The 14,045-nt window shown below is 38.4% G+C and overlaps 1 protein-coding gene across 2 annotated transcripts in view; it reads left to right on the plus strand.

The window, feature by feature from the left end:
• SRGAP1 (SLIT-ROBO Rho GTPase activating protein 1) overlaps nt 1-14,045 on the plus strand; it is a 269,221-nt gene that overhangs the window by 185,678 nt on the left and 69,498 nt on the right. For both annotated transcript variants that reach the window (XM_029205131.1, XM_029205130.1), the window contains exons 7-8: nt 8,508-8,729; nt 10,701-10,802. In XM_029205131.1, coding sequence (XP_029060964.1) covers nt 8,508-8,729; nt 10,701-10,802 — 324 coding nt within the window. The remainder of the gene's footprint in view (nt 1-8,507; nt 8,730-10,700; nt 10,803-14,045) is intronic.

Here is a 14,045-nt window from a genome sequence, read left to right on the forward strand (position 1 = left end):
AAAAGTATGCAGTTGTCCCTCGTATCCACAGGTAATTGGTTCCAGGAGCATCCTTCAAAATCCAAGGATGCTTAAGTCCTTTAAAGTCAGTCGGTCCTTCATATTCATGGATGTGTAACCTGCAGATATGGAGGGCTGACTGTATATATTTTGCACCTATCTGTAAGTTTGGCATGTTTTATATTTAGAAACGGAAAAAGCAGAGAGTTATAAAAAATTATTAAAACCATGCCTTAAATATTTTAATCTAAAGTATACCAATGTACTTGAACTTGCTAATCTTTAAATTATTATTTATCTTTTTGTACAGAATTTTGAATAGTCAGTCTTCCTATGTACAACCACACCCACTGTGTATTATCTATGATTTCTACTTTTAAGTTTTTTGTAACACACAAGAAAAAATATTTTGGATATATACAATGTTTTCACAGTCTTGCACAGTTGGCAATTGTGCCTAATTTGATAACAATTTTGTTTACTCTTAAATCTTCCAATAGCTCCTTTCTCAATTATTTTATGTTTATTTAATATTTAATTAAATTATAATAAATGGCACAGATATTATACAATCAGCTCTTTTTTATATATAAATTTATTTTTGGTTGTGTTGGGTCTTCGTTGCTATGGGTGGACTTTCTCTCGTTGCGGTGAGCGGAGGCTACCCTTTGTTGCAGTGCGCGGGCTTCTCATTGCGGAGGCTTCTCTTGTTGCAGGGCACAGGCTCTAGGCACATGGGTTTCAGTAGTTGTGGCACGTGGGCTCAGTAGTTGTGGCTTGTGGGCTCTAGAGCGCAGGCTCGGTAGTTGTGGTGCACGGGCTTATTTGCTCCATGGCATGTGGGATCTTCCCAGACCAGGTCCCAAACCCGTGTCTCCGGCATTGGCAGGCGTATTCTTAACCACTGAGCCACCAGGCAAGTCCCTGTACAATCAACTCTTGAAAGCATACAGACTAATTGTTTGAGCAGGAGTATTAGAGAGGGCCTATTAAGTGTGTTTATTCACAGTGCATTGGCATTGGTCACTATGCTTTAGAGCAGGAGTTGACAAACTTTCTCTGTAAAAGGCCAGGTAGTAAATATTTTAGGCTTTGTGAGCCTTATAGTCTCTGTACCTACTCAACTCTAGTGCAGAAGTAACCATAGTAAGTAAGCAAATGGATATGGTTATGTGGCAGTCAAACTTCATTTATCACATCAGGCCATGGGTTGGATTTTGTTCACAGGCTGCATAGTTGGGCAACCTCTGCTTTATAAAATGAACTGAGTATTAGTTAATCCAGAGCGTCACTTCAGCAGAAGATTGTTGAGATGGCTTTTCCTCTGTCTCTGAAGAAAGTTTTAAGTAAATTTTAGTTTGTAGAGTAACAGTCTCTTACTTTGGAATCAGGTGGGAAGTGAACAAAGTTAATTTCACAGTGAGGTTTTTATTATGTCATTCTAAAAAATTAATATGAATTGCAAGTATTGGCCAAAGGAAATTTAATTGGTTTGGGAGAATAAAGGCATAATTATAGGGTAAAATAGATTGTAGTTTTGTAAATAATAGATTTTGTATCTGTTATCATTAAATATTCCCAGCATTAAGTGCAGAAGAGACTATAACTATTATTCTGTAAAAATTAGGATGTATTACAACAGGAAGAAAAATCATACAGGCAACAAATATATTTGTGATTGAATGCTGAAATTTTCAAGTGATTATGATTTGCTAAGAAAAAAGAGTTGGGGAGAGTACAAGTCTTAATGCTAGGAATCTCTGATCTATAATCATATTCACTACTCTGTATATCTGAAATTCTTAAACCAACTGGTTTTAAGATTGCAGAACTGGTAATATAACCTCTTTCAGTCCAGTTCCACACCTACCCACCCTCAAAAGGTAGTCAGAGAAACAAAATCCTCAACAGTAAGATTCTATTAGTGCTTTGTCCCTGAGCACCTGCCCTATAATAATAAAGTGTTTGTCATCCTTACAGTACAGTTTCACAGTCTCCCATTACTCCCTGTAAAAGTTTGCAGGTCACTTTGAAGCTTGAAGGATAAATCTTTGTTACTATTATGGAATATTGCCATAGAAAATGCCCTATTCCAGCTAATTTTCTTGGTAGAGATTTCTGTCATGTGTTTTATTAGCCATTTCTACAGAATAAGATTGAAGTTAGGTTACATTGTATACTGCATGCCATGTTTATTTTATCATTTCTAAATAATCAGCTATCCTTTTGTCTCTAGGGACATATTTTTAATTGAAAAGCATTTTATTCAGAGTTCAGATTTTTCTTAATTAGTTTGACTTTTCCCCCACTACATAATAGTATTAAAATTTATCCATGAAAACCTGCCAAATTTTAATATTGTAGTCTCCATTAGGCCTGAACTCTTATCAGGAAGATTATAAAGAGATGATGTTAGATGGGTAAGGACAGTGTAGTTATCATGTAAACGGGCGTATGCGTGTTTTTATCCCTTCATGGAAGAAAGGGTATTTAAAAACCGAAATGAGTTGGTTGACCGAAGTGGATGGCTTTAAACATTCCTTCCAATGGAGATGCTGTGGGCCTTTGTTAAAGAAACTGCATCCACCTGCCGTATAGGCTGCACTTTCTCAGGCTCCAGTGCTCGCTTTTCCATCTTGGCTGTACCTTTGAATGTTGTGAAAGTTGCCTAAGGTGTGATCCTTTGTTTCTTTTTCTCTCGGTCCCTTGCCTTAAATACTATCTGATGGTTCCTAGATTTTTTTTCACCAGCCTTAATCATATTCCTGGGCTTCAGATTTGCATATCCACTGCCTCCTGGACATCTCTAACCAGATGTCTGTAGACACCTTGAACATTTGCCCCTACTGCCATCATCACCCTTCACACATGTAACAACCTTTTCTTATCCATTGTTTACATCTCGGAAAATGGTACCACTTTCCACCCAGTGGCCCAAGCCAAAAACCCAGTTCTCTCATTCCCCACGTATAAACGCATCAGCATATCTTATCATCTCTACGTCCAAAATATCCCAAACCTTGGTATTTCTCACTACTTGCGCTCTCGGTCTCTGAGACAAAGCCTCTTCGTCTCTTGTCTGCACTTAGGAGGCAACAGCTTCCTAAGATGTCCAACTTAGCACTAAGACCTTCCAATCAATAATTCATTCTCTTCCCAAGCAACCAAAGTGTTAAAAAAAAGATAAATCAGACCTGTAATCCCTATTTAAAACTCTCCATTAGAATAAAATCCAAACTATTCACTAAGACGCTATGTGAACTGGCACCCACCTGCCACTCAGTGTCATCTCCTGCAACTTTCCCCTTAGTCACCATGCTTCAGGTACACAGGCCTTTCTCTTACCCAGACCCACTAAGCTTTTTCTTGCCTGGGGCCTTTCTCGTTTTTGTCTAGAGCACTCTTTCTTCCAGAGCTTTACAATACTCCTCCTTTACATTCATGTGACACCCGGCTGCCCTATATAAAAGAGCGATGCCCTTCCCCCTAGCACTCCGTGTACCTCTGACTTTTTTCTCCATAGCATGTATCACCTGACCTGTATTAATTGAGGCTTGGTTTATTGTTCTCTCTCCTCTCTTGTGATTTGATTCAGGGTAGTTACAGAGATTTGGCCTGGGAAAAAAATGAGTCCAGTAGCAGCTCCTCTGAAGGAAATAATTGCCCCTGTGGGTGGGAGCTGTATTAGGCAACAAAAGATTATTCAGCCTACTCATTGGCTCAGGCTATGCAACCTCTGTTCTCCTTCTCCTGTTTCCTACTTTGTATCCATTGGTATCACACCGATGTACCATTTTGACCTTTTCCATGCTAAAGAGAAACTCAAAACAAGTTTGGCTAAATGCTCAGCTGCAGTTAAAGTAGCAGCAAAAATTAAATTGTCAGCTATGGACCATCAGGAACCCAGAGGTGAAAGCAGGTGTGTAAAAGTTGCCTGTAATTTAGACATACAGTTCAATTCCACAAGATGCCTCTGTCTCACAAAATGTGTTTGCGGTATCTTGCCTGAGGTACTGAATAGCTAGAGAAGAAATTAGCGAAGGACAAAGATACTTACACAGGAGAAATCAACTTTCTTCCTTGACATCTACTGTAAAAGCTCTGAGAGTGTCTATTTCTGGTCTTTGAAAGCTACCCATGGTCATGTGAAAGCTGTATTTTGCAGTTCAGTTTGCTTGGGTTGCACTATTTTTCAGAAAGACTGAAAAGAAGGGGCAGACTGAGTCTTTACACAATATCCATGGTTCTGGAATGGTCAAAGCCAAACTTATTAAAAGCCAGGGATAGGACCCACAAGAAAAGATCATGGAAGCTTCTCAGACAGAGGCAGGAGTGATGAAGTTAAGACCGAATACTTCAGGATTTCTTCCCTCTCCATTCTCATGACAACCACTTAATTCTGGAGTGACATACAGGCTCGGGGCTGCCCTCCAGCCACTTCCTGGGCTGCCCTGCAAATGACATTGGCTGTTACTGTTCTGGAAGCATGTATGTAGGACTTGTTTTCCATTATGGTAATCCCATCTAAGCCCAAACTTCTACCCCACTAGGGCTTCTCATGTCATGGAGTTTATTTCAAAAAAAAAAAAGTTGTCTCCCTGAACAGCTATGATCCATTTATACCTGACACCCTGACATTATACCCACCAAGTATACTTGAACCAATCTCTCAGCCTTTGGGACAAGAAAAAGTATTTGTCACTGGCCTCAGTACCTAGATTTCATCTTCATTTTTTTAATACTATTTGCAACGCTTTTGCCTAAGGAAATTAGCCTTACTGTGGTGATACAGACTAATGCCTAGTGGAATCTATCTTGGCAGCTCTTAGGATATTAAAAAAAAAAATACAGCCTTCGACTTCTAACAGCCTTTCCTTCCCCAGCTTTAATCCATAATTTAATATATCCATTCAGAGTTTTTCATCCATCAGAACAACACTATTTTGTTTTCATGAAATATTTTATTGGTTTCTTATGTATTTACATCATTAAATGCACTTGGGCACTTGGGTTATAATTCAACTCTTTGTGTAGAAGCTGGCTCTTCGTATTGTCATTAATAATTCATAAGCTCCATAGAATTACTTTAGGCCTTTTAACCAAGTATCTTGAATCCTAACATATCCAGTGTCATTTTAGCTTCCAGTTTAGAAAAAAAAAATGACTGTGACAGGTCTTGCTGTCTCAGGAGACCTTGAAAAAGAATTTTATTGCTGTTTCTTGTTTCTTTTAAAATTCTGGATGGTTAAAAAGCCTACAGTGTAGAAAAAGCTGCATATCACAAGTAACAAAATCATGCCAGTTACATGACCTCACAGACTGGAAAGTATTGGTAGAGGTCAGAGAAGGAAATTTTCCATCAAAGCTCATCACAGAAACCTACTAAGTTCTCAAAGTCCAGAAGACACCCAGGGAGGCCCCTGGGTTGATTACGAAGCCACATGCATGCTTCTCCCCAAATTATTAGGAAACAACAGTGAAATAAGGGGTGTCTTACTGGGACCAGACTCACCAACTTTGTGTGGCTGAACTGCGTGTGGAAACATGCACTGGTACTTTTGAAATCTTGACATTTATTCCCCAAAGAAGCCACACTTAGAAATAGTGAACTAAGTCTGGAAGTAATGAAAATTTGGTATGTATTTTTCAGAGCTGTAATTCAAGTGGATAGTTGGGGTTGAATTTCTTTCTTTTTCTTCCTCTTTTTCCTTCATTCTTCTTCTCTTTTTTCCTTTCTCTTTTAAGTTGAAAAGAGACTTGGTTTTTGTTGGGGGGAGGAAAAGGCTTTTCTCTGGGTTGTTTCCTCTCAATATCAATTTTCTATTAAGTCCCATTGGGATCAGTACTCATAAAGTAAAGGAGCTTGTGTGATCTACTTCATTATAATCAAGTTGAATCTGCCCTCTTTCAGAATAGTAGGGTGTTTTGAAGCACTGGTACATCTCAAAGAAATGAGACCATTTTCTTCACAAATTTATGTTTTCATACGATGAGGTGTTATTGAAAGAATAATTTTTCAGTCCCTCTGAGGTGTATAAAGCTGCTACACAGAACCATTATAGATTTTGAGGAGTAAGAGGAATAAAAGAGGACTTTGCTCATCTGAGGCTAGAATTTTTTAATTAACTGAAAATCCGTCTCTGTATCTGAGTGCAGCAGATTCCACTGGAAATGTATTAATGCGGAGACTGATTGCTGCATCTCGCAACTATGTTTTGCTTATATTTGTAATTGTGTTGTGGCAGCTACTGTCTGCTTTTTTAAATCAAGTAATCTTTAATCAAGTCGATTCTCTGGCCTGTTTGGAGAAATGGCACCCCTGAAGGACAGGGTTCAAGACCGTTTTACTTGATTGTTTCAGTGCAGTGCTTCTCAAACTTTAGTGTGTATATGAATCAACGTGCGTATTTCTTTTTTAACTTCAGATCCTAATTCAGTGGGTCAGGGGTGGGGCCCAGGAGTCTGCATTTGCTGCTGGTCCACAGACCACACTTTGAAAACCAAGATTTTATAATATGTTTATGTAAAAATCCCAAATTTAAGCATTATGAAATTGGAGGGTGAGGGTGGAATTAAATGTGTTGGCATTTCTAAGGACAGGTCAGTGATTAAGTCTGTACCTTCATAAAACATAAGACAAGTTGTGTCCTTTGCACCCTTCTACTACTCTTTTAGTAGCAAACTGACGAACAACTTATACTTGAATTCCTTGAGAATGGAGATTATATTTTACTGTGTTCCAGTTTTCATATTCCTGGAGCCTAGCAAATGCCCAGGCATCTGTAGATGGCCAATTAGTGAGCTGAGTTGAATTGAATCAAATTGAATTGATTGAACTTCATTAGAACAATATAGGGATGACCTGATTTTGTACCTTCAAAACCACTTGTTTTCTCTTTAAGAGATTTATATTGCTTCTATGTACAAATTTAAAATTCTGTCAGTAATTTATAACTGACTAGTATCCAGAGTTACATTGTTTTTAAAATTATATTCTCTTAAAATGCAATATGAATAAATAAATACAAATTAAAGATAGTGAAGATCGAAGCCCAAAGCCCTTGTATTCCTAGGAATACTAAACAAAATTCTGTCTCTGATAAAAGGACTTTGGCCAGTCATTTCTTATTGAAAAATTTTATTCTAGAGATAAGACAGAAGGCATTCCTGAGCTGTTTTGGCAGATTCAAACCTGTTTTTCCCATTTCAGAAAGAGTACAGATTATTGCTGTCTTCAGTAAATTATACAAACATCAAAATACTACAGTTAGTATGTTTGCATCCCAGAAGGATTTCAGTAGATCACTGTATCAATCTCAGTATGCATGAACAAACTTGAAAGCTATTTTTTCATTATTTCTTTTCTGTATTTGATTTTGCTTCTTTTATTTTTTAATAGCTTTATTGAGATATTATTCACATACCATACATTTAACCCATTAAAAATCCACAGTTGGCTTTTATTATATCCACAGTGTTGTGTATATGTTGCCACAATCAATTTTAGAACATTTTCATTACTCCGAAAAATCCTGCACCCCTTAGCCATCACTTCCTAATTCCTTCATCCCCCAGCCCTAGGCAACCACTAATCTACCTTCTCTCTATATAAATTTGCCTATTCTGGATATTCATATCAATGGAGTCATACAATGTGTGGCTGACCCATGTTGTAGCATGTGTCAGTACTTCATTCCTTTTTATGGCTGAAAATGTTTTGTTTATTCATTTATTGATGGATACTTGTTTCCACTTTTCAGCTATTAATAACACTGCGGGAAACATTCATGTACAAGTTTTATCTCTTTTTTATATATTCCTAGGAATGGAATTGCCAAGTCATATGCTTTATCTCTTTTTTATATAGTCCTAGGAATGGAGTTGCCAAGTCATATGTTTAACCTTTGACAAACTTCCAGACTCTTTTCCAAAGTGACTGCAACATTTTACATTCCCATCTGCAGTGTACGAGGGTTCCAGTTTCTCCACATCCTCCCCAATCCTTGTTATTTCCTGCCTTTTTTATTTTAACCATCCTAGTGGTATCACATGTGGTTTTGATTTGCATTTCCCTGATGACAAATGATGTTGAGCATCTTTTCATATGCTTTCGACAGTTTGTATATGTATTTTTTAAGAAATACCTAGCAGATCCATTGCCCATTTTTTAAAATTGGGCTATTTATTATTGAGTTGCCAGAGTTCTTTATATATTCTAGATACAAATTCCTTATCAGATAACATGATTTGCAAAATATTTTTCCCGTGATGTGGGTTATCTTTTTACTTGATAGTGCCCTTTGAAGCACAAAAGTCTTCAAATTTGATGAAACCCAATTTATTTTTTCTTTTGTTGCTTGTGCTTTTGATACTATATCCAAAAAACCAATGCTTAATGCAAGGTAATGAAGGTTTGCTCCTAAGAATTTTATGGTTCTAGCTGTCACATTTAAGTTGTGATCCATTTTGAGTTAATTTTTATATGTGGTGTTCTCTTACTTTTTAAGTGCTGTGATCTTGGCTACCATGCAAGTCTAAACAGAGCCCTGAGAACATATCTCTCTGCGGAGTATAACCTTGAAACCTCCAGACACGAAGGCTTGGACATTATTGAGAATGCAGTTGACAATTTGGAGCCCAGGAGTGATAAGCAGAGATTCATGGAGATGTACCCTGCTGCGTTCTGTCCACCAATGAAGTTTGAGTTTCAGTCTCACATGGGTGATGAGGTCAGTAATTGATTATCTTAAAACTAATGAATTGTCTCTTAACTTACATTACTCTTCCCCTGCTGTACCCAGCAGTTGTAAAAATTCCCAGTTGTCTTCTCATGGCTGCCTTTGCATGGGATCTTAGCACAATACTCTCAACAATCAGCCACTACCACCTTTTAAAGCAATGATCAAACACTCTAATGCCTCCAGAGGCCAAAGAAATAGAGGTGCAAACTCACCTGGGTGTAAGCACTAAACTGTTGCAGGATAGTTAAAGAATTCTTTCTCCACCTCAAGACATTCAGACTTAAGTTCAAAACAGAGCGTTTTGTTGGCCCAATAGAATCTGTCTGAAGACTTCTTATAATTCTGATTTAAAGATCTCTGTAAAGAAAAATAATTATAAATGGCAGGAAAATGGAAGACAGGAAAAGAGATACAAACCATTTTTTTAAGACTCAAGTCACCTCCAAACTGGTAAAACGAGCATTAGAAAGGATGTATTATATCTTAGGTTCTTTATATGAGTTTAGCTTTCTACCCTATTTTATGCAAGGGAAAAACTCCATTTAAACCATTTATGAGTTACAGAGGTATATTTATTGTCTGTGAACAGGGGGAAACAAGAAGAACCAATAATGGAGCATGCTCTATAGCACTTGGTGTCCCAGCTGTGCAAAACAGTACTCATAGATTAAAAACTCAATTTTAGCTTATTGTGGTGACAGTATGTTTTCAAAAATAGACGTACTTATAATTTCCATGGCAGATTTCTTCTTTAATGTCATATTTTCTCTGAAACACCTAATGTTAAGACTTTTAAGATGTATATGTATGTACCTGATATATTTCTAACCTAATTTTATCTTTGCTTGATTTGATAGAGTGAATTACTTGATTAAAAATGGTAAGCAGTCTTTATGCCAATAGCACACGAATTTGACAGGCGAGTGGCTTATCCCACCCAGAGTTATGTTTCTAAAACCAAATGGTTTTAATCTTTCAGTTATGGATGGATGTGTTAAACACAGAATGATAAAATGTCACAAACAAGTGATTTCAGTTGGGTTAAAAGTTGTTACTTTTTTTTTAACTATTATTATTTTAATATAGTAAGTCTCTTGCCCTTTTTTATGGCCAGTTCTGCCAGGAAGCAATAATCTCTACGATGTCCTGGAGACTCCATAAAAGGAAACTCTCATTTGCTGAGACCATTTCTGTGATGAGAAAGATGAAAAGAAATTGTTCATTTCTAGTCTGATTTTAATATAATTAAAAGGCTCTTAATTTTGACCTTATCCATAATTGAGATCATGGCCAAGATATCTTTCTACCAAAGCCTAAGACAAGTGGCTTCCTCAGTTTCATGGTGAATCACATGATTTGGCTGAAAATTGGCAAGACAAGCCATGGTTGAAGATACAGAAAACAGTTATTCACTTTTTCTGAGTTTTCACTGTGTGCCAGGCAGTGTTCTAAGTGCTTTATGTACATCATCCCATTTCATCCCCACCACAGCCCTATGGCGTAGGTACTCTTACTATCCCCATTTTACAGATAAGGAAACTGAGGTTTAGTAACTTACTGTAGTCACCCAGCTGACTGTAACCAGCAGGCTCTGCTGCCTGCCTGCATGACCGTACACTTGGATCATCCGCCACACTCTGCGCAATAACTTATTCCACAGGTAGACGGCAGCATCAGAGCTCCATCTCCAGCAACCGCCGCATTCTTAGAGGGATGCTTCCTACTGCTGCTTTTTTCCCGGTCATATCCAGGCCAAGCAGCTGCATTCTGCTCTTGCCACTTACATAACAAGTTCATATTTAAGACTGAAGTTTTGAGGCGGCTGTTAAAAGTAAAATATGTAATTGGAATCTTGAGGGGATCCGCCTGATTCATGCAGCCTTTAAATGGGAGAACTGTGCACCTGGAGGCTGGCTGGACGGCTCCCTGTTGTAACTGTGGTTTCTGATTCCCCATCAGGTGTGTCAGGTCAGCGCGCAGCAGCCGGTCCAGGCAGAGCTTATGCTCAGGTACCAGCAGCTGCAGTCCCGACTGGCCACGCTCAAGATTGAGAACGAGGAGGTGAGCATGCTTTCTGCCCTCACAAGTAAAATGAATTCTAATGTAAAGTGGAAGACAGTTTCACACGACCTAAGGGAATTTAACATTGTAACTGCAATCTCTTCATCCTGCATTTTCAGCTAGATCAGAGTTCCTGAAGTACTCCTTGTAGAAGATAAATGCAAAGGTTCTGTATTCTACCATAAATGAATACTTTACCAGGGATTCACTGCATACACATGTAAACACACCTTTTATTCTTAAATTCTTAAATACGGAAAGTAGTTCCCAATAGATTATCAAATTCAACATATGTGTTCAAGAATCTACATGAATGTGTGGAAAGAGATGTCTGACAAGTTCATTTAATCCTAACTTTTGAAATTAGTCCTTTTTTATGCTTTTTTGTAGTTTCTAGGTTTTTGGTACTGAATATGGCATTACTGATATAATTATGAGTACAAAAATCGTAGTACTTGAATGGGAATATAAAACTGTTTATTTGCTGACATTACCGGATTTAAATGGATAGAACATAAAATGTGAATTATAAATATATGTTGAGCCAGAAAGCAGTCGTACAGTTCAGCCTGTTTCTGAAATTGATTTATTGGGTCCATGTTCTACTTAAATAAAAATAGGAACCACAAATGTTTCTTGTGTTAGTCAAGGCACTCAAATGTAATTTACAGGAACCCAAATCACGCTTAGTCAAGTCACAAAGTTTACGTATTGGTCAATGTTTGCAGTAGCCTCAGTGGTGATTGGATCTGTGTCCAGATGATAGTTATCAGGAATCTCTTTGCATCACTTTGAAGTGGTATCTTCATGTGTGTTGGTAGGAAGTCTCTCCCCATGTCCTGTATCGGGAGATCCAGGACTACATGGTCCCTACAGTTTACCATCTCACCTCATCCCAACATCCTTATCTCTGAAATAAGGTCTTTCATTGGCCTGACTTAAGTCATGCATACTTTTGGTCCAACTATTACAGCCAGGAAATGGGATTTTTTTCATTGGCCAGCTTAGATCCTGTGCCCATTCACAGAACCGTTTGACAGCCCCAGCAGAAATACGTATTTCTAGAGACAAACAATTTCCAAAAGAAGAAGTGTGGGACAGAAAGGAAAAAAACAACGATTTGCCCTTGATAAAATAAATGGTCAAAATTCACTTTAGTACCCTCTTTTATTCTGATTCCACTGAGATGTCTTGAATTATGTGAATGTGTGTTTGTTTCTGTTAAAAAAGAGTGTCATGTTTCTTAGACCAGTAGAGTTTGGTGAAAACCCATTGCAGCCTTTCTGGTTTCTGGTCTTTCTGGAAGAACCAAACCACCCCTTATTCAAACATGTGTATATAAGATGCAACCAATGTGATTAAGATTTCAGTCTCTGTGTAAAGTCCCCCTAATGAAACTTCCCGAAGGGAAGCTGTTGCTCTCTTTGAGGTGTCGTTAGAGCTCAGGGTCTTGGCAATGGCATCACAAAATACTCATTTAATGCAGTTTACTGGATCCTGTTAGACCTAGGGTTTGTACGCCTAGTGACTTCCAGCTTTTTTTCATGCATAAGCTCGCGTGGTTTTATTTGGAAACGGTCTCTAAACTCTAGGAAAATAGTGTATGATACACAAGGTCGAGACTGGCGGCCCACAGACCTGTTTGGTTTGGCTCCACACAATTTGGGCCTGTTAAAAACAGGAAAGTGTGGGAACTCTAGCCCCTGTGTTGCTTCGTGAAGGGAAAGGCTGGGGTACTCGAATTCCACTTTGCCCTAGTCGTTCAGTCCTGATTTTCTTACATTGGACTAGTCCATTTATGTAACCTGTCTGGCCTCTGCAGCCCTTTGAGTTTGTGACCCTAGTCTTCCTGTTTGGGCATAATGTGGAGAAGCACAGTATCTTTATAAGCTGATAGGGGCAGACAGTGCTTTCTGAGGGCTAATTTTTCAAAATTTACTGTAGAAACAAATGAATTGGATTGTCCTGATGTTTCTTCTGAGCATGACAAGTGGTTTATGATTCTTGGAGATGGAACAGATTCACTGTAGTAGAATGGGATTCCCAAGGAAAGTAAGATTTAAATTGGATTTGTGGCAACCAGTAGACTTAATAGGTATAGAAAGAGGGAAAGAGGTCTTAATATATTTTCAAGGTTGGAGAACAGAGCAGTTTGGTTATCACCCAGGTTCTCCTTGGGGATGAGCTGAAGGTGAAGCTGAAATCGTGTGACGAGAGGCATTGAGAACAAACTTAAGGAGTTTTGATGCTGTGGGTCAGTTCATTTCAGTAAAATAAATATTTATTGAGCGACTTATACTATTCCACATATTTTGCCAGGTGTGGAAAGTACAGAGATGAATAAGTTACAGTTAGCATGTGTCTAGTGGAGAAGTAGTCTATAACAAGTCGTTTATACAATGTGAAAAATAAGAGACCTAACTTGGGAACAACATAGCAATCATTGCTGATTTGGAGCCCCTGTGTAGCACTTTTCTCCACCATGAATAAGGAATTTGGCTCTGATCTTCCACTGATAGGAGGACAGAAAATTGACACCTTGGTGTCAAAGCAAAATACACAAGTAAAGAAACACATGCATAATTTATGTAATTCTCTGCCTCTGCACAAACTTATGTGTGTGTGTGTGTGTGTGTGTGTACACACACATACTCATAAAGTCCAACATTTATTGGAAAGAGTTTAATTAACTAAAAATAATTATGACTGCCCAGTGAAAAGATCAAAGTTGAGGGAAAATTTCATCCAAGCTTACAAAAGCATAGAGAGGGCGGCTAAATAGAACATGAACCTTTTCACCAAATCTTAGACAACTATAAATAATGGACACCCCTTGAAACTGTAGGAGGCCTTCTAAGAAGGGAGTTTCCATGCTAAGAGCCCACAGACCATGTCTGGCCATGGACAAATTTTGTTTGCTCTACAGTGCTTGATTTTTTTAATTGTTATTGTCATTTAAAAATTGGAAGTTTTGGGGCTTCCCTGGTGGTGCAGTGGTTGAGAGTCCGCCTGCCGATGCAGGGGACACGGGTTCGTGCCCCGGTCTGGGAAGATCCCACATGCCGCGGAGCAGCTGGGCCCGTGAGCCATGGCCGCTGAGCCTGCGCGTCCGGAGCCTGTGCTCCGCAACGGGAGAGGCCACAACAGTGAGAGGCCCGCGTACCGCAAAAAAAAAAAAAAAAAAAAAATTGGAAGTTTTGCATGAAAATGTGGATTTTCAGCTTCAAAACAATTAGATCTTCT

The sequence above is a fragment of the Monodon monoceros genome, unplaced genomic scaffold (assembly GCF_005190385.1).
Source record: "Monodon monoceros isolate NGI ecotype Baffin Bay Population unplaced genomic scaffold, NGI_Narwhal_1 Super_Scaffold_6, whole genome shotgun sequence".
Classification (NCBI taxonomy): domain Eukaryota; kingdom Metazoa; phylum Chordata; class Mammalia; order Artiodactyla; family Monodontidae; genus Monodon; species Monodon monoceros.